Source organism: Trichosurus vulpecula, chromosome 1 (genome assembly GCF_011100635.1).
Source record: "Trichosurus vulpecula isolate mTriVul1 chromosome 1, mTriVul1.pri, whole genome shotgun sequence".
Lineage (NCBI taxonomy): Eukaryota > Metazoa > Chordata > Mammalia > Diprotodontia > Phalangeridae > Trichosurus > Trichosurus vulpecula.
Genome location: NC_050573.1, coordinates 194,057,352 through 194,077,814, shown reverse-complemented (window position 1 = coordinate 194,077,814; position 20,463 = coordinate 194,057,352). Strand labels below are relative to the sequence as shown.

General features: G+C 38.9%; 1 protein-coding gene across 1 annotated transcript; it reads left to right on the top strand.

Annotated features, from left to right (window-relative positions):
* Positions 1-72: 72 nt before the first annotated feature.
* On the top strand, positions 73-18,627 carry TDP2 (tyrosyl-DNA phosphodiesterase 2). Its single transcript, XM_036740813.1, has 7 exons — positions 73-326; positions 410-495; positions 3,858-4,031; positions 5,041-5,132; positions 5,953-6,071; positions 10,483-10,653; positions 14,076-18,627. Exons 1-7 carry the CDS (start codon positions 93-95, stop codon positions 14,355-14,357), a joined length of 1,158 nt encoding a protein of 385 aa, XP_036596708.1. The 5' UTR covers positions 73-92; the 3' UTR covers positions 14,358-18,627.
* The last annotated feature ends 1,836 nt before the right edge of the window (positions 18,628-20,463 follow it).

Below are 20,463 nucleotides of genomic sequence, written 5' to 3'. Positions count from 1 at the left end.
GGGCGGAAGCAGGTGCGGTTTCCCAGCCGGGCGTTTGTGCTACGCAGCGGCGGAGGAAGTGGCGCCTCAGTCTGGACGCTGGTAGTCAGGGGATGCGCCGGCGGTTACTCGCTGTCTCCAGTGCCATGGATCTGGACGACTCACCGAGGGAGCTGCGGGAGCCGCGGGAGGAGGCGAAGGTGGAGGAGGAGGAGGAGGAGGCTGAGGAGTCGGAGGAACACTTAGTGCAGGAGCGCCAGCGGTTGTGCGCGGAGTTCGCGGCGATTACAGGCCGCGGCTGCGGCGTGGCTCAGTGCTATCTGGCGGAGAACGACTGGCAGATGGAAGTAAGCCCTCGCTCTCGCGTCCGGGGCCCCGGCCGTGGGTGGCTGCGCGCGGCCGCCTCCATCCCTGTGCCTTTGCTTTTCAGAGGGCGCTCAACTCCTACTTCGAGTCAGGCGTGGACGAGGGAGCGCCGGAAGCCGGGCCGAGGACCCCCCCGCCCGCCGCGGTCTGGTGAGTGAGCGAGGAGGGGGCTGGTGGGCAGGGGCCACGGCTGTGTCCAGCCTGACGTCTCTTCGCCGAGTCTGCGAGCACTTACTAAGATCCTGTTCTGGGCGAGGGGCTGGAGATGCAAAGAAAGGACGGTGAAGATCAGCCCCTGCCCCTTGCAATATGCAGGCAAGATCATGAGTACATGTGCATTGCATGCATGTATGCACATGCATACATGTATGTATATGTGTCTGTGCACACGAGGCAGCTAGGTGGTACAATGGTTAGAGGTATGTGCCTGGAGACCTGAGTTCAAATTCGACCTGACACTCGCTAGCTGTGTGACTCTGGGCAAGTCATTTAACCCTATTTAATCCACTAAAGCGAAATATCTTTGCTAAGTATTTTTCAGTATCTTTGAAAAGAACACCCATACGGGGTCACAAACTACAGAACGACCAGAACAGTACACATGTATGCGTGTATATGCATATATGCATATTATATATGTGTGTATATGTATACAGGAGGAATTGGAACTAATTTCAAAGGGAGGTCATCTTCAAGTGCCCTGAATTTCCATCTAGAAGGAGCTTTGGAAACCTAATGCAAAGATTTTTAAGGTGGGGCACTCTAAGGAGTCTCATCAAATGAATTTCAGGGGGTCCAGGAAACTTGAATGGGGGGAAAATTTATTCATATTTTCTAAACTAACAGAAATTTAGCATTTCCTTCAATTATGAAGGTAGGCAACAAAACATTATGAGGAGGGATTTATAGGTTTACCTGAACTTTGAAAGGGGTTACTGATCTAGGAAGGGTTTAGAAAAGCCCTGGTATACTCTATTCTCCTCATTTTTATAAATGAGGAGCTTGAACTCTAGAGAGTTTAAAAAAAAAAAAACAACAAAACTCGGCCAACTTGAAGCCACACAGATCTGTAAGTGAAAGAAGTGGAATTTGAACCCATGTTCAAGTCTGCTCCTCCAGATCCAGTACCTGATAACTGACTTTTAATATACAGTCTATTGCCAAGTTTTGTTATTTCTACCTTCACAAAGTCTCTTGTAGTATATGACTACTTTCCACTCATACAGCCACCCCTGGACTAGATGGCTTCCAAGGTTCACACATCCTGTTTAACCCTCATCCCTTCTCTCCTGAATGGTTGCAGTAGCCTTCAGATTGGTCTCCCTGCCTCAAGTTTCTCCCCAAATCCCATATTCCACTTATCTGCCAAAGTGATCTCCCTGAAGCCCAAATCTGACCATGTCACCTCCTTACCCAATAAACCTATTGCCTAGAAAATCCTCTGCCTAGCTTTTAAAGCTCTTCAGAAGCAGACCTCTTTCTGCCTGCTGTTCACAAGTTGTCTGCTTCCTATTGTTTTAGTCTTTTTAGACTTTACTTCTCTCCTCACACTCTTAAAATTCAGTGACCTCTGGCCCTCTTACTGTTCCTTATAACATTCCATCTCCCCGCAGTGTACCTTTTCACCTGCTGACCCTCATGCCTGGAATACTCCCTCCTTGCCTCTGCCTCCTGACTTTCTGGCTTCCTTCAAAATTTAGCTCATATCCCACCTTCTGAAAGGGGCTTTTCAAGGTTCACCCTTTCCCTCACCCCCAGTAGTACCTTCTCCCTGAACTTATCCTTTCATTTACACTGTGTGTATTTGTGTGTATCTTGTATGTACAATTTCTTTGCATGGTGTTTCCTCCTTTAGAATGTGAGCTCTTTGAGGGCAAGGACCTGTTTCTGCTTTATTTTCCCCCTTTCTTTTTATTCCTAGCCCTCACCCTCAGCATACCTATCTAGTACATTGTTAAAGCTTAATAAATGATTGTTGATTGATTCTCTTCAAGGGTAAGAGGCCATGTATGGAAAGTTCTAAAACTTCAGAAGGAATAACAATCACTTTAAATAGTGCTTTAAAGTTTGCACAGTGGTATATATAAGTGATCTATCTCATTTCATCCTCACTACAGTTCTTTGAGGTAGGTGCTATTATCACTTCCGTTTTACGGAGGAAGAAACTGAAACTCAGAGGAAGAAATTAAAACTCAGGGACTGAAATCTTTGCCCTGGAATGTACAACTAATCATGTCTGAGGCTGAATTGTAATGGAGGTTTTCCTGATGCCAAGTCCAAGGCTTTGTCTCCTATAAAGTCAAGATAAAAACCTTTGACTTGGTAACCACTAATCCCTCAGGGACACATAGGAAACTGGAAAAATAAAGCTTTGAAAATAGAGTTGACATGACATCTTTGAATGAAAATTATACAAACATTTGCTAAGCATCTGTTAGATTGCCATTGTCTACTTTCTTGTGAGAGGCAATGGTGGTGTGAAGCACAAAGATTAACAAGTCTACGTATGTACCCAAGGACTTCAGTCTAGTTAGGAGATATATGACAGATACACAGTTACCTGCAACGTAAAATAAAACAGGACCAGGACATAAGAATGGTACAAAGTGGTATGTGAGTCTGAGGAAGTAAAGGTTATTTGCTGCCTGGGGAGATGAAAGCAGTTCTTGGAGAAAATGGCATTTGAAGGATTTGAGGAGCACCTGGTCAGATCGGAACTTGCTCAGTATTTATTTACATTACTTTTTTAATCAGCAGGTTCCTTGAATGGTCATTGCTCTTTAGTCTTGAAGTCAAACATAAAAGCAAAGCTAGGGAATCATTCTTACATTAATCTTTGAAAACCATGAACAACAATAATTATATTGTTAATTTGTGAAAATGACAAAAATCTAGTGGAGCCAAGTTATTCCTTGCTGCTTTTTCTAACACAAACATTCCTTTGATAATACATCTTGAGCTACTTATCTCATTTTCTCCAGTAGACTTGATGAAGAAAAATTTAAGACAGCTGATAATCTTGCTAGACAAGAAAAGGAACTTTGTGCTAGAATGAAAATCTCAAGAGTTTAATGAGTTTAAACATGCTACTGAAGGATATTCAGAGAACAGTCTACCTAGTATAAATGGTCTACTATATAGAGAAGGCATTAACCTGTGGTGCATGGAGCCCTGAGGGGTCTTGTGTACGTGGATGGGGAAAAAAATCAAATCTGTTTATACTTCTAATTGAAATTTAGCATTTCTTCAATTTTGAATTTTTAAAATAAACTCCATAGCTTCACCAGACTACCAAAGGCAAAGAACCACAGATTTAGAGAACATAGTTTGAATGACTTAATTTTTCTTTAGTCATCTGAGCATATTGTATGTCTTCAGACAGATGCCTTAAGTCTTTTGTACTTTGCTGTGTTCCTCTGCAAAATGAGGGCAATGAAAGCTTTTAAAATAATTCTTAAATTTCTTAAATTATACATAATTTATAAAACTATTTTTCTTTCTATTCTTGCTAGTGTTGACCTGACAAATGAACCAACAATTAATGTCACCAGTACTGGTGTCAGTATAGAGAATTGTGTCCAGAAAGAAGATGACAGTACATTTTCTTTAATTACATGGAATATTGATGGATTGGATATACACAATTTGCAAGATAGGGCTAAAGGAGTGTGTGAATATTTAGCTTTGTAAGTATTATTATTTACTTCTAATTATAGCAATTCTATACATTTGTTTAACAACTTAATATTTCAAAGTGTTTTCACATCTATTTTCTCATAACTAAGGTAGGTAGGGCATGTATGATTATCCCCATTTTAGAGATAAAAACTGAAACCTCTTAGATTAAGTACATGAATGTCTAAGGTCACAGAGTTAAATTAGAAGAGCCAGAACTGAAACCTGATTCCCAGAATAGTCTTTCCACTAAGATGCCTCACTTTTTGTATTTATAGACCATACTCAAAATAATTAAATTCTATATTTTTGAGTACAAAGTATAATTCTAGAAAGAACATAATGTTCATAAGAACATCTTTGCAAAGGAGTAAATGTCAAGTCATAAGTCAATATCAAAATATAGCTTGGGATACAAAATTTCCCATGGGAAATGCTGTATTCAAAGAGGATTACATTTGAGCATATTTTTGAAGTTAACATCTCTAGCTGGATTTAATATGGCAATACCTCTTATGTTGATTATGTGTTTATTGAATATATTATTGGGGAGTTTTTAATCCTAACTTAATTTCAGCAAAAGTAATTGCAGGGTCATTTTTGAGGATATAGGCTAGACACATAAAATCAAAGATTTGGAAGAGAACCGTAATTTTAAAGTTGCATTTTATTTAAGTCGAAATATTTAAATTAGATGGAAGAAAAGGCAGGATTGATTCTCTGCAGATAACTTTGATTCCAAACTTTCATGTGGGGTGTTGCTATAACACTATTTTTCCAGTATTAGAAAAATGAGTAGTTGGTGCTTTAATTTCTGTCCATGAGTACCCTTCAATAGCCAATAAATAACATAGTAAATTGTTAACAAAATTGTCTTCATTTTTGGAATTCTGGTAAAATGACAGCTTGTGTTTTTCTCAGTTATAAAGTAATAAGTTTTGGTATCATTTCCTTGAGTTTGTCCTAGTGAAATATTATATTTGTTATTAGTCCTATGACAAACTCATTTTTAAAAATTAGGTACACTCCAGATGTGGTGTTTCTTCAAGAAGTGATTCCACCATACTACAGCTACCTAAAGAAAAGAGCAACCACTTATACAATTATTACAGGTAACACCTTTCTGCTAATTTAGCTTACCTGTTAAGAGAGTGATTTTCAAAATATCTACCTCTTTAAAAACATCTTCCTTCCCCTCTTTTGTTTGGAAAATTGTCTCTTTCCTTAGTTGAAATAGTTTAATCATTGATGTTAGCTATGCAGTGGCTGGGAAGAAAGTGAATAGTATCTGGTTCTTAGAATGGGATCAGTAATGACAAATTATTTGTTAGGTAAATGACTTTAGTTTCTGGGGCGTCATTTTAAAATACTAACTTTAGAGACAACTTCATCTTTGAATTAAATTTATCTTTGAAAGTAGATGATAGTTGCACTAACAGGCAATGCTTTTCTTGAAAGAATTTATGTGAGTTTATAACTGTTCTTTGTACAATGAATGATAAAGGACATAAGATGAAGATGGGTTGGACTCGAAGTGCTCTTGAAATATGTTCTAGCCCTTAATTCTATCTTTTAGTAATCCTTTAGATCAGAGGTTTCAAACACCAACGCTTCCAAATGCAGCTGAACGAGATTAAAATGTAATTGGGAAACATTTAACAAAATAAATTAAAATATAGTACAACATAGATAACTTTTTTTAATTTAAAATTTTTATTTTCAGATCCAAATTTTCTCCCTACTCTACCCACTCCACCATTAAAAAAACAAGAAATATGATACCCAATATACATAATAACATTATATTTTAAAACTAAGTCAGTATGTGGCCCTGTGTGGATTAGTCACTCCCATTTCTATTTCAGTTTGACAACACTGCTCTAAATGACATGTTCATGGAATGTAACTTTCTTTTTTAAAAAACATATTAAGGTAATGAAGATGGCTATTTCACTGTAGTAATGTTGAAGAAGTCAAGAGTGAAGTTAATAAGCCATGAAATTACACCTTTTCCGACTACCCAGATGATGAGAAACCTTTTATGTGTGCATGTAAGTGAACTTCTAAAGAAATTACTCTCATTTTTGTAATTTCATAGACCTATAATTTAATAAAAGTTTGCCTTTCTCTTTAAAATAAGTTCCTTTCAATGTTCATGAACTTTGTGAATGAGCTCAGATGTCAAAATCAATTTGTTTAAAGGCGTATCTCTCCTGAGATAGATGGATTTAATTTAAATCCATGTTTGCTTCCTGAAAAAATTGTTGCTAGTTCTCTAAGTAGCTGGCACCTTAATATTAAATGGCAAATTACCCTCAATTAACCAACCAGTAATTGGAGAAGAAAACATCTGAGGGAGAGGGCAGTGGAGGGGAATATTTATTGGCAAGTATAGCTTTTGTGGCTTCACTGAAGGCATTAGATGAAGTCAATTCAAATGGCATTTTCTTGAGGAAGTAAAGACCTTTCCCACTTAGACCTCACCTAGCACCCGTCTCATTGCACAGTGCCCTGCACCTTGTAGATGCAGTATGATCAATGTTCATTAAATCTAATCAGTGTAAGATAAATTCATTGCTTACAAGTACTTACCAGTAAGTACTTAGGGAAATACACAAAACTTAGAAAAACCTTGGTTCCTGTCTTTATGGAACTTACAGTCCTTTAGGGACATGTGACCAAATATTAATGACTGTAATATATAGCAGTACATGCAAATATATAAGAAAGATGTACTATGTGAGTTACAAGAGGGAAAGGCCATTAATAGGAGCGTTGGGGAAGACTTTCTGGAAGTGTCTTTTGAGTTGGCTCCAGCTACTGAATCCCCATCCCAAGTCTTTTCTTCTCTAAGCACTGACCCTTCTTGTCCGTGGAAATCCTTTCACATGCACCCTTGATCCCATCCCCTCCCATTTCTTTAGCACATTGTCTCCACTCTCATCCCTACTTTCTTACTAATTTTCTGTAGCTCTCTTATCTACTGGCTCTGTCCTGCCTATAATACACCCATGTTTCCCCATTCCTTAAAATACCTTCACTTGGTCCGACCATCCCTCTTAGCTGTTGTCCTATATCTTACCTCCTCTTCTAGGCTAAACTTTGAGAAATCTGTCAGTAGTTGTTGTTTCCACTGTCTTCCACTCACTCTCTTCTAAACAATTTGTATTATGACCTCTGACCTCATTATTCTACTGAAACTGTTCTTTCTAAAGTTAGTGATCTTAGTTGCCAAATCTAATGACTTTACAATCTTTTTAGTCATTCTTTATCCTTCTAGAGAGGGCATGTAGGTGGCTCAGTGGATAGAGTGCTGGGCCTGGAGCCTGGAAGACCTGCATTCAAATCCATACCTTAGACACTAGTTGTGTGACCCTGAGCAGGTCACTTTTAACCCTGTATGCCTCAGTTCCTCATCTGTAAAATAAAGCTGGAGAAGGAAATGGCAAACCCTTCTACTATCTTTGCCAAGAAAACCCCACTGAAGAACTGCTTAACAATTATCCGTCTTGACCACTTTGCTGTCTTTGATACTATCAGTCATCCTTTTCTCCTGGATGTTGTTGTTCAGCTGTCTGACTCTTTGTGACCCCATTTGGAGTTTTCTTGGCACAGATAATGGAGTGGTTTGCCATTTCCTCCTCCAGCTCATTTTACAGATGAAGAAACTGAGGCAAAAAGGGTTAAGTGACTTGCCCAGGGTCACCCATCTAGTCAGTATCTGAGGCCAGATTTGAACTCGAGTATTCCAAACTCCAGGCCTGGTGCTCTAGTCACTGTGCTACCTAGCTGTCCTCTCTTTAAGTCTTCATGATATTGCTCTTTCCTGGTTCTCCTTGTTAATCTCTTTTTTTCTGGATCGCCATCTGTGATACTGCCACAAACTGGGAGTATCTCCCAAAGCTCTAAAGTTCTAAACCTTTTTCTCTTTTCCTTCTATACTGTCTCACTTGGTAATTTCATCTCTGTGCATGTAATACTCAGATCTGTATATCCAGTCCTAACTTCTCTCCCAAGCAGCAGTCCTGCATTATCAACTGCCTTTTGGACATCTCAAATTAGAAAACTTTTAGCCATCTGAAACCTAGTAGCGTGTCCAAAATAGACTGCAACATCTTTCTTTAAAAAAAAATATTTCTTTCAGTTGTTAAAAATTGGTTTTCTTTCCCTCCCGCTTCTTCCATTGGGGGGAAAAATTCTCATGTAAATATGTGTAATGTTATATTACCAGCCTTTCCCCTAAGCCCTTTCCAGATACTGTGTTGCTGAGGGCACCACCATTCCCCCGGTCACCCTGGCTCACAACTTTGGTGTCATCCTTGACTCTTCTCATCCCACATACCCAGTCTTGTCAAATCTTGTCTCTTCTACCTTCACAACATCTCCATCATATGTCCCTTTCTACTCATACAAACACCACCCTTATATAGGCCCTCATCACCACATGCAGTAGTCTTCTAAATGGTCTCCTTGCCTGAAGTCCCTTCCCAGCCAATCCATCTTCTACTCAGCTAACAAAATGATTTTCCAGTGGACATCTGACCATGTCACCCCTTTGCTCAGTAAACTTCAGTGGCTCCCTCTTACCTCCAGGATCAGTGTAAAATACTTTGACATTTTAAAGCCCTTCAAAGTCTTGCTGCTTCTTCCTTTTCCAGTCGTAATACTTTTCTCCCTACTCTCTGTTCTGTCTACATTGGCTTACTGGCTGATCCTTGAATGTGACAGTGCATGCATTTACACTTGTTATCCCCCATGCCTTGAATACTCCTCTTTGATACCTCCTTTTCTAGCTTCTCTGCTTTCCTTCAAGACTTAGATCAAATCTTTTTTAACTTTTACTGTTTCACATTATCATATCCTTTCCCCTCCGCCATCCTGCCTTTCTTTGTATCTCCATTGTTTAACACAACACACATAGTAAGCAATTAAAAAATGCTTATTGAATTGACTATATGAATACAAAATGTGGTTCTTTGGGAGGGGGGAGGGTGCAGGGGCAATGTAAGAGTCCATTTTTCATGGGAAAAGATCTGATGGTTTTAGCGGTGTTGTATTGGCAATTAAGGTGGGACTTTTATTTACTGTTTTAGAATGATAAATTAATTAAGTCTCTTTGAGACTTACTAGGTGCAAAGCCCCAGGCCTAGGTGGGTGTGAAGCCCTCAGGGTCTTAAGGGGAGTTGCTGGGACCAGAGCCAATAGTAGGAGCCTAAGTTCTGGTTGCTCAGATGATGGCTAAAGAGTGTATAAAAAGAGGGAACAGCTATTTGCTTGAGGCTCTCATTCCTGGAAGAGTGTTGGTGTGGAGACTCTGGGCAGCTGTAGTTAAGAGCCCTCCAGCTTGTGAACCCAGATGTTGATGCCTTCTTGGTAACTATGAATTGTATTTGGTCTGTTTGTAAATGTATGTTTGTAATTTGTTTGTATTTGCTCTGAAGTTCAGGGTGCTGGCTTTTTCTCCTGAACTAAGTGAGTTTATATGTATACGTTGGATTAAAGTAGGATTGTTAACCCCCTAACGCTGCTTTCCATAGTAAAACAGATCAAAGAGCCTGTGCTGGCAGCATCCTTGTTGTTGGGCTTGTGTTGGTCTTTCACCCCCACAGCAGCTGCTAGCTGAATTGTTGCAACAAGTGACTTCGCTCATTATGAGTATGACATGGTAACCTAAAATATCAACATTACCTTGAGCTGCATTAAAAGAGCCATCATGCCAGAATAAGAGGGGTGATAGTTCTTCTGTACTCTGCCCTGATCAGATCATACTTGGAGTTCAGGTCTGCCACATTTTAGGAAGGATACCAGTATATTTGGAGGCATGTACAGAAGAAGGCATCTAGTGTGGTGAAAGACTTAGAGGTGATGCCACATATTGTTGAGTATGTCATAGAGAAGACAGGCTGGCCACATGAGAGCTTTTTTCTTGGCCCCAGAGAACAGAACTAACAGTTAGCTCTGTCTAAAAAGGGAATGGATTGCCTTGGGAGATTGTAGGCTCTTCCTCAGTGGATTTCTCCAATTGGAGGCTAGCTCACTTCTTGTCAGGGGTGTTAATATATAACCAGTTCCTAGATTTTGTAATTTTTCAAGTTTGGTGTCAGAAGATAAAAGGGTAGAATTCATCTAGCTACTTACCTATTCCATTTCTTATCTCTCTTCTTTTCATATTCAGACTTTTCTTGAGAAAGTTGTTCACTTTCTTGCTACTCTCTCTTTCCCCTTATGATATGGCTTCTAACCCCACCCCTCCATTCTCTTATAATCACTGTCCTTTTTTTATACCCTATATTTTCATGTCTCCTTACCTGTGCCAATCTGTTCCTTATTTGTTGATAATAATACTGATTTGATGGTTTAGTGAACTTTTGAGGTGTCCTCAGACCTTCTCTGATTAAAGTTTAGCATTGGAAATTAAAATAGGCAGGCTGCAACTTAACTCAGGGTACTTTTCTGTTGCAGGTGACTATATGTGGTAATGAGCTTTGCCTGTTGAACTCACACTTCGAGAGCACCAGAAACCATGCTCGGGAACGGATGAATCAGCTAAAAATGGTGTTAAAGAAAATGCAAGAGTTCCCAGAGTCAGTTACAGTTATATTTGGAGGAGATACAAATTTAAGGGACCATGAAGTGAGTTACAGTGTATCATTTCAGTGTTTCATGTGGTAAACTAGTTGCTTTGTCTTTCTTTTCTCTCTTAAGTGACCACAGAATTTCAGAGTTGTGAGGAACCTTGGTGGTTTTCTAGTTCAGCCTGTAGCTGAAAAATAATCTCTTCTGCAGCCAGTGGTCGTCCAGCCTTGACATGAAGGGCTTCTTCCCAAGAAAGCCCATTCTACTTTGAAGTAGCTCTAGTTGTTAGGAAACTTTTTGTTTGTTTGTTGGTTCTTTTGGGTTTTTTTTGGCAGGGCAATTGGGGCTAAGTGACTTGCCCAAGGTTACACAGCTAGTACCTGTGTCAGGTGTCTGAGACTGGATTTGAACTCAGGTCCTCCTGACTCCAGGGCCAGTGCTGTACTCACTGTGCCGCCTAGCTGCCCCAAGGAAACTTTTCTTATGTGATTCAATCAGCAAGTATTTATTAAGCCTCACCTGTGGGCCAGGGTAAGCACTGGGGATATACCTACAAACCAGAGGCTGAAAGAGCTTACCTTCTACTAGAGAGGACGCTTGTTGCTTCTGCAACAATAATTGATAATGTGACCCAGTCTGTTAAGCCCAGGTCTTTAATCAATCTGTTATATGCACAAACTATTATGTATATCAGCCTAATTCTGTAGTTATTTACTGAGTTGTCTGCTATGTGTCAAGTATTCTTTTAGGTAGAATGGGTATATGAGAAAGTGTAAGACATGGTCATTGGCCATAAAGACCTTATAATCTTGTTAGAGAAACAAAACAGGAATTAGGTAATGATCTGAGGGTTTATGCCTAAGTACCCAAAGAAGTCACACAGACAGTGCCCGCTGTAGGAATTCAGAGCAGGAACACTCAGTGTGGAGTTGGGTAATCAAGGAAATCTTGGAGTGTCAGTGTGTCCCAGTGGACCGAATGTTAAACATGATGTGAGAAAGACCTGGCTGCCAGGCCTTCCTCAGACCCATGGTAGATGTTTGACCACTTAAATTCTGGGACACTAAGGTCCCTTCTAGCTTTCAATCCATGGTCCCGTGATTTGAGGTGTTGGTGCTTGATCTGGGCCTTAAAAGGGTGGGTAAGATCTGGATAAGCAGAGAATAAGGAGGTGGGAAAGGACATTCCATATGAGAGGGGAAGGAAGGAAACAAGTATTTATTAAGTGCCTACTATGTGTCAGGCACTATGTTAAATACCTTACAAATATTATCTCATTTGATCCTCACACCTTGTGATATAGATGCTATTATTATTATCCCCACTTTATAGTTGAGGAAACTGAGGCAGACAGGTTCTTGTGACTCGCTTACTTGCTCTAGGATCACTCAGTAAGTGCCTGAGGCTGGATTTGAACTCATATCTTGACTTCAGGCCCAGTGCTTTATCTGCTGTGCTACCTTAGCTTCCAGGGAGCTGTGTAAGCCTAGAACTATAGGTAGTGCCCAGCAGGATATATTTGGGAAAGAATGAAAAACCTGCCCTAGTTGAAGCCAAATTGCTGTGGTGGAAGTAAGAGAGAGAAGGTTGGGATAGGTATGGTTAAGCTGGTCATGGCCTCAAAGCTAGTCTGGGGACTCAGACCCTTGAGTTTACTGTATGCAGTGAAGGTTTTATGTTCAATTAGAAATATGTCAGGTGGGAGGGGTGGGGAGTTCTAGCTAATAGGGCTTAAAATTGAAACTGCTGCTCTTTCTCTCAGGCTTTCCCAGTATTATGGCTAATCCATTAAGAGTTGCCTGAGAAGCATTCAAGTAGGCACTGTGTAAGTGAGAAGTATCTGCAACAGGAAGACCTGTTCTAAAAATGTAAACTCCCTAGAGAATAGGACTGTGTCTTTTGTTTCCATTTTTTGCACCTTTTGTATATTTTGTGCCATGCTTGGTACAGGATGGAGACCCCATAAATTTTATAGGGTTAGTCTTGGCTTTCCTTTTTACTTCCTGCTCCGTAGTTCATATCAGAGTGAAATTGAACCGAAATGTCGGTATTTATTCACTTCTGCTCCACCACAAAAAAATATTCTAGGTAAATTAAACATCTCATTTTGTGCTCAGCTGCCTCTCCAAATAAAACAAATAATTTTCTTCTCCAATCCCAGTAACCTTAGCTCACATATCTAAGACTGTTTAAGACCAGACTTTTTCTGGGACTCCTGGTACTCCTTGGATATAATATAGCATGGTGTAGTGTGGTGGCATGTGTGCTGGACTTAGAGTCCCAGCTAGACTAGAGTTGTACAGGTCATCTGACCTCTTTAAACTTGTTTTCTTATCTATAAAATAGGAATACTGATTAATCAGGGCAGTCCTGAGGAAAGTGCATTGTAAACAAAGTGTGTGAACTCTGTCTAAATGTAGGTTTTCATTAGAGCAGTCAGTCCTCTGTATTGATGCTCCGATAAATTGTGGCACTCTTCCTAGTTTCCTTTAAAGCTCAGCTTAAGTGCTACATCTCATGTGAAGTTTTTCCTGATACTGTCAGCTTCTAATGTTTGACTTCTCAGATCGCCTTGGATTTATTTTGGACTTAGAAGCATATGTATTGTCTTCTCTGGTAGAATGGAAGGCAAGGATTTTTTGATTCTTTGTGTTCCGGGTGTCTAGCATAGTACCTGACATATAATAGGTATGTAATACATGCCAATTAATTGCTTTTAAAATCCTTAAGAATGAATTACAGGAAGTCTTAGAAAAACTTCAGGAATCTTGAGGGAGGAAAAATGTAACTGGAGCATGCTTGAAACGTATACAGGGCATCACTTGTTGAACTTTTTTAAGTCAGGGTTGAAGATTCAGACCATAAAACAAAATAATTTGGATTACAAAGGAAACCTATTATTTTGAAGTACAATTATCAAAAATTTTTCAAAAGCATGTTCATGGACTCCAAATCAAGAATCCTCGGTGATCCTGTAATCCCTGCTATTAGGGCAGGCTGTGGCTGGTGGGAGTTCTCACCTGGAGTCTGCTAAGCTAATTGGGTGTCTGAACCAAAGCCAGCACCAGTATGATGAGCCCCAGGTCAGAAGTGAAGTAAGTCAAAGCTTTCACGCTGATCAGAATTGGGGTTAGGCTCCCATGTGACTACTGGATTTTTATCCTGAGTTAGGGAGACCTAGTCTCTAAAAATAAAAATAAAAAAATTAAAGACAACAAAGAACCCCTGCCTTATAAAAAAGAGAAATGGAGGAAAGTTTCACAGAACAACAAGTTATTTACTCCTTTTTCAGCCTAACTCACAATATTTGTGCTTTTTCCTGTGACTGTGTAGCACTTATTTTATATTGAGTTATCTAAGTATTTTGTAAACAAATGGTTTTAACTGTTTTAATATTTACTATTGCATCTAAGCAAAGTAAGTAGATTTTTTTAGACTGCCAAAAAAAATTTGATGAAAGATTTCCCCTTCTTTTTTAGGTTTCTAAATCGGGTGGCTTGCCAGAAAAAATTTTGGATGTTTGGGAGTTTTTGGGCAAACCTGAGCACTGCCGTTATACTTGGGATACACAAGCCAACTCTAATTTGGCAATAGAGGCCACCTGTAAACTACGGTTTGATAGAATATTTTTTAGACCTGCAGCAGATGGTTGTCACATTGTTCCACGCAGTTTGGACTTAATAGGGTTAGAAAAACTGGACTGTGGTAGATTTCCCAGTGATCATTGGGGTCTTCTGTGTGGGTTTGATGTAATACTGTGAATATATTTCAGATGTGTATATTTTTTAAGTCTATTGTACAGTTTTCTATCAGATTTCTTGCAAAATACTTGATGTTTTGAACCTCTTTGGAAAAATGTATTGAATATCACCTAAGAGGCTGGATCTTTGCTGCTCCATTATTATTTCTCTTTGTAGATTCATCCCACATATTTTTCTAAAGTCTACTTTTTCCCCCCTCTAACAACTATACTTTTTAAGCAAAAGAGCTTTTTGAGTTGGCCTTTCTATTTTTCCTCTAGTCTATGTGGTTGGTCTAGATGACATGAAGACATGGGTTGCTTAGTCCCTAGCTCTGGTACTGCTGCTACCATTGTTGTGAACTTTCTTGGTGATGGGACTCTGGCTTTCCTCATCTTCATCTTGGCCATTTCCTTAACAGACCACCGGAAGGATAGCATGAGTAAATAGCAATGAGAAATGGATACATTTGTTTTCATTCTGTCTCTCTAAATTAAAGGCAATAATGTGTAGTGGTAAAAGACAAGTGGAATTCACACATCGATGTATTTCGTCTGTAGTGACAGTGAGAGGAAAATGTAAATGTGTTAATAATAATAATAGCGTAACATAAATCTTATCGGAAAACTGGATAATGTGATTAATCCAATCATTTAATAAGCCATGAAACGTGTAAGAATATATCTAGTTAAATCCGTGAATTAAATTAAATTGTATTTTTAATTAAAGAGTATAAAAGAGCCAGTATTGCTGTCTGCTTTTGAGTCATATAGAATCTAAGTTAATTTTCTCTCCCATTATTTGAACCTAGAACAAAGATGAAAAAAAGATTGAGTTTGGCTAAATGTTAAAAATGAAACCATTTCTGAACAACAGGTTTTGGATAATCGGCTTTCATGGGTAAATAAGTCAGTGACCCTACCCTTCATACTCCTTGCCCTTTAATTAGTTAAAGAAGTAGAAGCCAACCTTTAGTATGCATAGAGGTTTCTGCTTTAGGTTCTTTGACTTGTATCTGTTGAAGTTTTGCTTGATTGTCATGTTTACCCAACTATTCTGCCTGAATGTGACTAAGGAAACTACTTTTTTCTTGTTCAACTGTTTGCAGAGATTAAGTTGACTACATAGCATAGCACTAGAAATGTTAGATCTTCTCATCTTCTCTGACTCAGAGCGGGGAATATATTAATAAGCAAATCATCTAATTTTACTGTGTTTCCCTTCTTCCAAGCCAGAATAATACCCTGCTGGGTATTGTGAGGCTGAGTCATCTTTTACATGCTTTAAGCTATTTGAGAGGAAGTTCAGATGTGCAAAAGATACCAATTATTGTAACTGCATTTCTCTATTGTTTTAATTGTTTTCCTTCCTTCTCAGCTTAGACTTTGAGGATAAAAGAATTTTATTTTTGGTTCCAAAACTGACTTACTGAGTGACTTCGAGTAAGTCATTTCAACACCCCATGTGATTTTTTTTTTGTTGTTTGTTTCCTCATAGTATATCAGTGTTGTCTGGGTCTGAAGGCTGGTACCAGGGTATGGACCAAAGGAGATGAAAATGTGAAAGAAAGCCAAAAGTCATACTAAGTACATGGTCATTGTGCTCAGCGTTATAAATTGTATGAATGTGGGAGGAGAGGGACAGAGAACAGAGCAGAGAAGGTGAACAACAAGACTGGCGTTGATGCTGTAGAATTTTAAACTGTTTTGAAATAGTGCTCGCTTATGAATAGGTCTTTATAGATTGGTTGATAGGTATTGACCATCTCCACCACCTGTTTGATGTTCTACCATTAAAAATTAATTACTTGGATGAACTTGATAGCTTTTGGCCTTCTGTAGACCTTTATTAAAATGTAAACAATAATTATGAGAGGGCAGTGTAGTGGATAGAAGGCCCCCCTCAGTTAGGACAGCCTAGATTCACATCCAGCCACTGGCCTTGTGAAACAGGGCAGGTCACTCTCATTGCCTTGGTGACTCTAAGATTAAGTTATAGAACAGTTGCTTATCTGCATCTAAGGAGATTTTGCTCACTAGGAACTCCGTGGTAGAATCCCAGATCTAGACAAAATAATAACAATCATCCATGTAGTGCTGTGAGCTTTACAGATCACTCTCCTGCACAACAACTCCTGGCCAGTACAGCATTCCTCTCATTTTTATTTTTTACAGAAGAGGAAACTGACACTCAGAAGCTACAGGGCTGGGGAGCCCTGTCATCCCTATAGTGGGAGAGTTAGCTAACACCTTCCTGGGAACTAGTGGGCATCAAATTGAGAACAAAGTCTTGTGGAAAGGGAATTCAGAAGAGGTGCTTGGAACAGAGGGAGAGGAGGAGAAAGACTGAAGGCTGTACTTTTGTCTTTCACAATTTGGACTTCAGCCATAATCTTTTTAGGAATTCATTTGCAGGTCCCTAATTGTTCAATTGAAGGCATTTTTTTTTTTAAATGTCTGCATTTGCTGGGAGGAAAGCTAATTAGTAAGACTAGAGGAAATGTAAATGGCTTCAGATAGGGTGTTCAGGAATGTAGTTTTGTTTGTAGTAGGCTGTCACTGGTGTCTAGAATCTGGCCTCTTTTCAATGGTTGAGAAATGATATTTGCCATTAATAAGCAGATGGCTGCTATCCACAGTCCTGATTCCAACTAGTTCAAACAAACTCAATAGAGGCAGCCCTACTTCTCCTATGAAGCCTTCCCAGATCCTTTGTGGGTAACAGTCTTATCTCTAGCATCTCTTGTGGCAATCTGTACCTAAGTACTCATTATTAGGTATTATAGCCATGTGTTTGAGTCACAGTGAGTTGGGAGGTACTTTAGGGACCATCTAGTCCCACTTCATTTTACAGATTAGGAAGTTTGAGGCCAGGGAGCTTGAGACTTGCCTGTCCTACCAGCAGTGTTAAAGGTGGATTTGAGCCCAGATCCTCTGACTGCAGAACCAGTGTGCTTTTCACTCTTAAGTGGTGCAGTAAATAGAGTGCTGGGGCCTGGAGTCCGAAAGACCTGAGTTTAAATCTGGCCTCAGACACTTACTTGCTGTGTGACCCTGGAAAAGTCGTTTAACCCTGTTTCCCTCAGTTTCCTCATCTGTAAAATAAGCTGGAATAGAAAATGGCAAACCACTGCAATAACTTTGCCAAGAAAACCCCAAATGGTTTTACAAAGAGTTGGACATGACTGAAACAACTGAACAACAACATACCCCAGTAGAATAAGAAAAGGGACTGTTTTTGCCTTTCTTTGTATCTCCAGCTTGTAGCACAGTGCCTGGCAATAGTAAGTGCTTTAAAAATTCTTATTGACTGATGATAATAATAATAGCTAACATTTATGTAACGCAAAACGCTTTACCAATATTATCTTGTTTAATCCTCATAACAACCCTGGTGGGGAGGCGGTGTTATCCCCATATTGTAGATGAGGAACCTGAGGCAGATGGGTTAAATGCCCATAGTCACACAGCTAGTCAGTGTCTGAGGTTCACTCCAGGTCCAGCACTCTGTCTGTTGCTATCAAGAAGTCAGTTAGACTGTCTTCTCCCAGTAAACTCCATGAGGTCAGAGATTGTTTTATATAAACTTTGTGCTTCCTACTGCCATAGTGCTCTATATATAAGTTCTTTTTTTATTTTAACACTTTAATAATATTTTATTTTTTTGTCCCTAACTATAGGTAAAAACAATTTAAAGTTTTGAGTTCCAAATTCTATCCCTCACTCCTCTCTCCCCTCCCTAAGATGGTAAGCAAGCTAATATAGGTTATACATATGCAATCATGTAAAATATTTCACATGATAAGTACTTAATAAATGTTGCATTTAATTAAATGGATTACAGTTTGTCTCTTTTCATTTAGTCTGATATTCTTCAGCAAAAAACAAAATACATGTCAGTACTCCACCCTATCCCTACCATGACTATTTAAATTATGGTCAGATGCTTTTATTGGTGTTAGCTCTAAGTGGTTAATTGGGTGACTGAGTTGGATTTTTATTATGAAACATGTAGTTGAGATTACATTAATTTCACAGTGTCTTTCAGAGGAGGCCTTAGAAATCATGGCTCTCTGAATTCAACCATATGTAAAGGATTCACAAAACCATCTGGGGAAAGAACTGAAAAAATCTTTGGCAGCCAAAAGATCAACACTCTCGTCTAAGTGTTGCTAATTAGGTAGCACCGCAGTTGCTCTATTAAGGTTTACTTTGTTAAAACTCTATAGGCAATTAATTTCAAGGTCATTATACTTTGGGGCCACCAATCTATAGACCAGTTGTGTTTTTGTTTTTGTTTTGTTTTGGGGGTTGGGAGAAGCAATTGGGATTATGTGACTTGTCTAGGTCACATAGCTATTAAATGTCTGAGGTCAAATTTGAACTCAGGTCCTTTGACTTCATGGCTCTGTCCACTGCCTCACCTAGCTGCCCCTGGACTAGCTCTTTTTAAAAATTATTACTCATTATAATAGATTTATAGTGCTTTTAAGGGTTGCAAAGCATTTTACGTATTTTATTTGATCCTCACAACAACCCTGTGGGGTGTTATTATTCCTATGTTATATATGAAGAGATCTTGATTCCCACTTTGTTCTGTGTCTAGATCATGGATTCTCAACAAGTAAATCAATGTCATAGAATCACATAGTTGGGAAGAATCTCGGAGGTCTTTAGTTTGGGGTTAGTATTTTTTAAAAACTCCCTACAGTTTTTGTTCCCCCTCCCCCCCAATTAACAAGCATTTTTCTCTCTTCATTCCCACCTTCCCAAATTGAACAATTAAAAGGAAAATCCTCATAACAATTATGCATTGTCAAATAAAACATTTTCATGTTGGTCATGTCCAAAACTGTCTCATTCTACATTTTAAGTCCATAACCTCTTGCAAGAAGTGGGTAGTAGCATGTTTCAACATCCTTCTGGCATTGTGGATGGTCATTGCATTGCTCAAGTTCTCAAGTCTTTTGACATGGTTGTAATGTTGTCATTTATAAATTTTTTTATAGTTATGTCTTCAGTGTATCAATTCATATATTCCCAGTTTCCTGTGAAACTGTCCATTTCTTATAGGGCCAATAATATTCAATTACATTCATAAGCCATTTCCAGTTTTTTTGCTACCATGAAAAGAACTGCAATAAATATTTTTGTACATATAGCTCCTTTTCCTTTTTTTTTTTTTTTTGATCCCTTTGGGTTGTATGCCTTAAAGTAGTATTACTAGGTTAAAGAGTATATATAGTTTAGTGACCTTTTGGGCATAATTCCAAATTACTTTTCAGAATGGCTGTACCAATTCACAGTTCCACCAACAGTACATTAATATGGCTCTTCCCTCCCCTTTCCCCCTCGCCCCCCCCAATATTTTTCATTTTCTTTCTTTGTCATCTTTGCCAAATGATGGGTTTAAGGGAGAACCTAAGATATGCTTTAATTTGCATTTATATGATTATTAATGATTTAGAGCATTTTGAAAAATATGGTTGTTGATAGTTTGGATTTCTTTGAAAACTGCTTGTTCAGCATTTTTCAGATGAAGAAATTAAAATTATCTATAGTCATGTGAAAAAATGCTCTCAATCACTGTTGACTAGAGAAATGCAAATTAAAACAACTCTGAGGTACCATGCTAATATGACAGGAAAGAAAAATGATAAATGTTGGATAAGATATGGGAAAGTTGGAACACCAATGCATTGTTTGGAGTTGTAAACGGATCCAGCCATTCTGGAGAACAATTTATATCTACGCCCAAAGGGCAATAAAACTTCATACCTTTTGATCCAGCAATATCGGTGCTAGGTCTGTATCCCGAAGAGATCATAAAAATAAGAAAAGGACCCATGTGTACAAAAAAATTTATAGCAGCTCTTTTTGTGGTGGCACAGAATTGGAAATTGAGGTGATGCCCATCAATTGGGAAATGACTGAATAAATTGTGGTATATGAATGTAATGGAATACTATTGTTCTGTAAGAAACGACAAGCCGACAGATTCTGGAAAAACCTGGAAAGGTTGAACTGATGCTGAGTGAAGTGAGCAGAACCATGAGAATATTGTACACAGTAAGAGCAACATTGTACAATGATCAACTTTGATAGACTTAGCTCTTCTCAGCAGTACA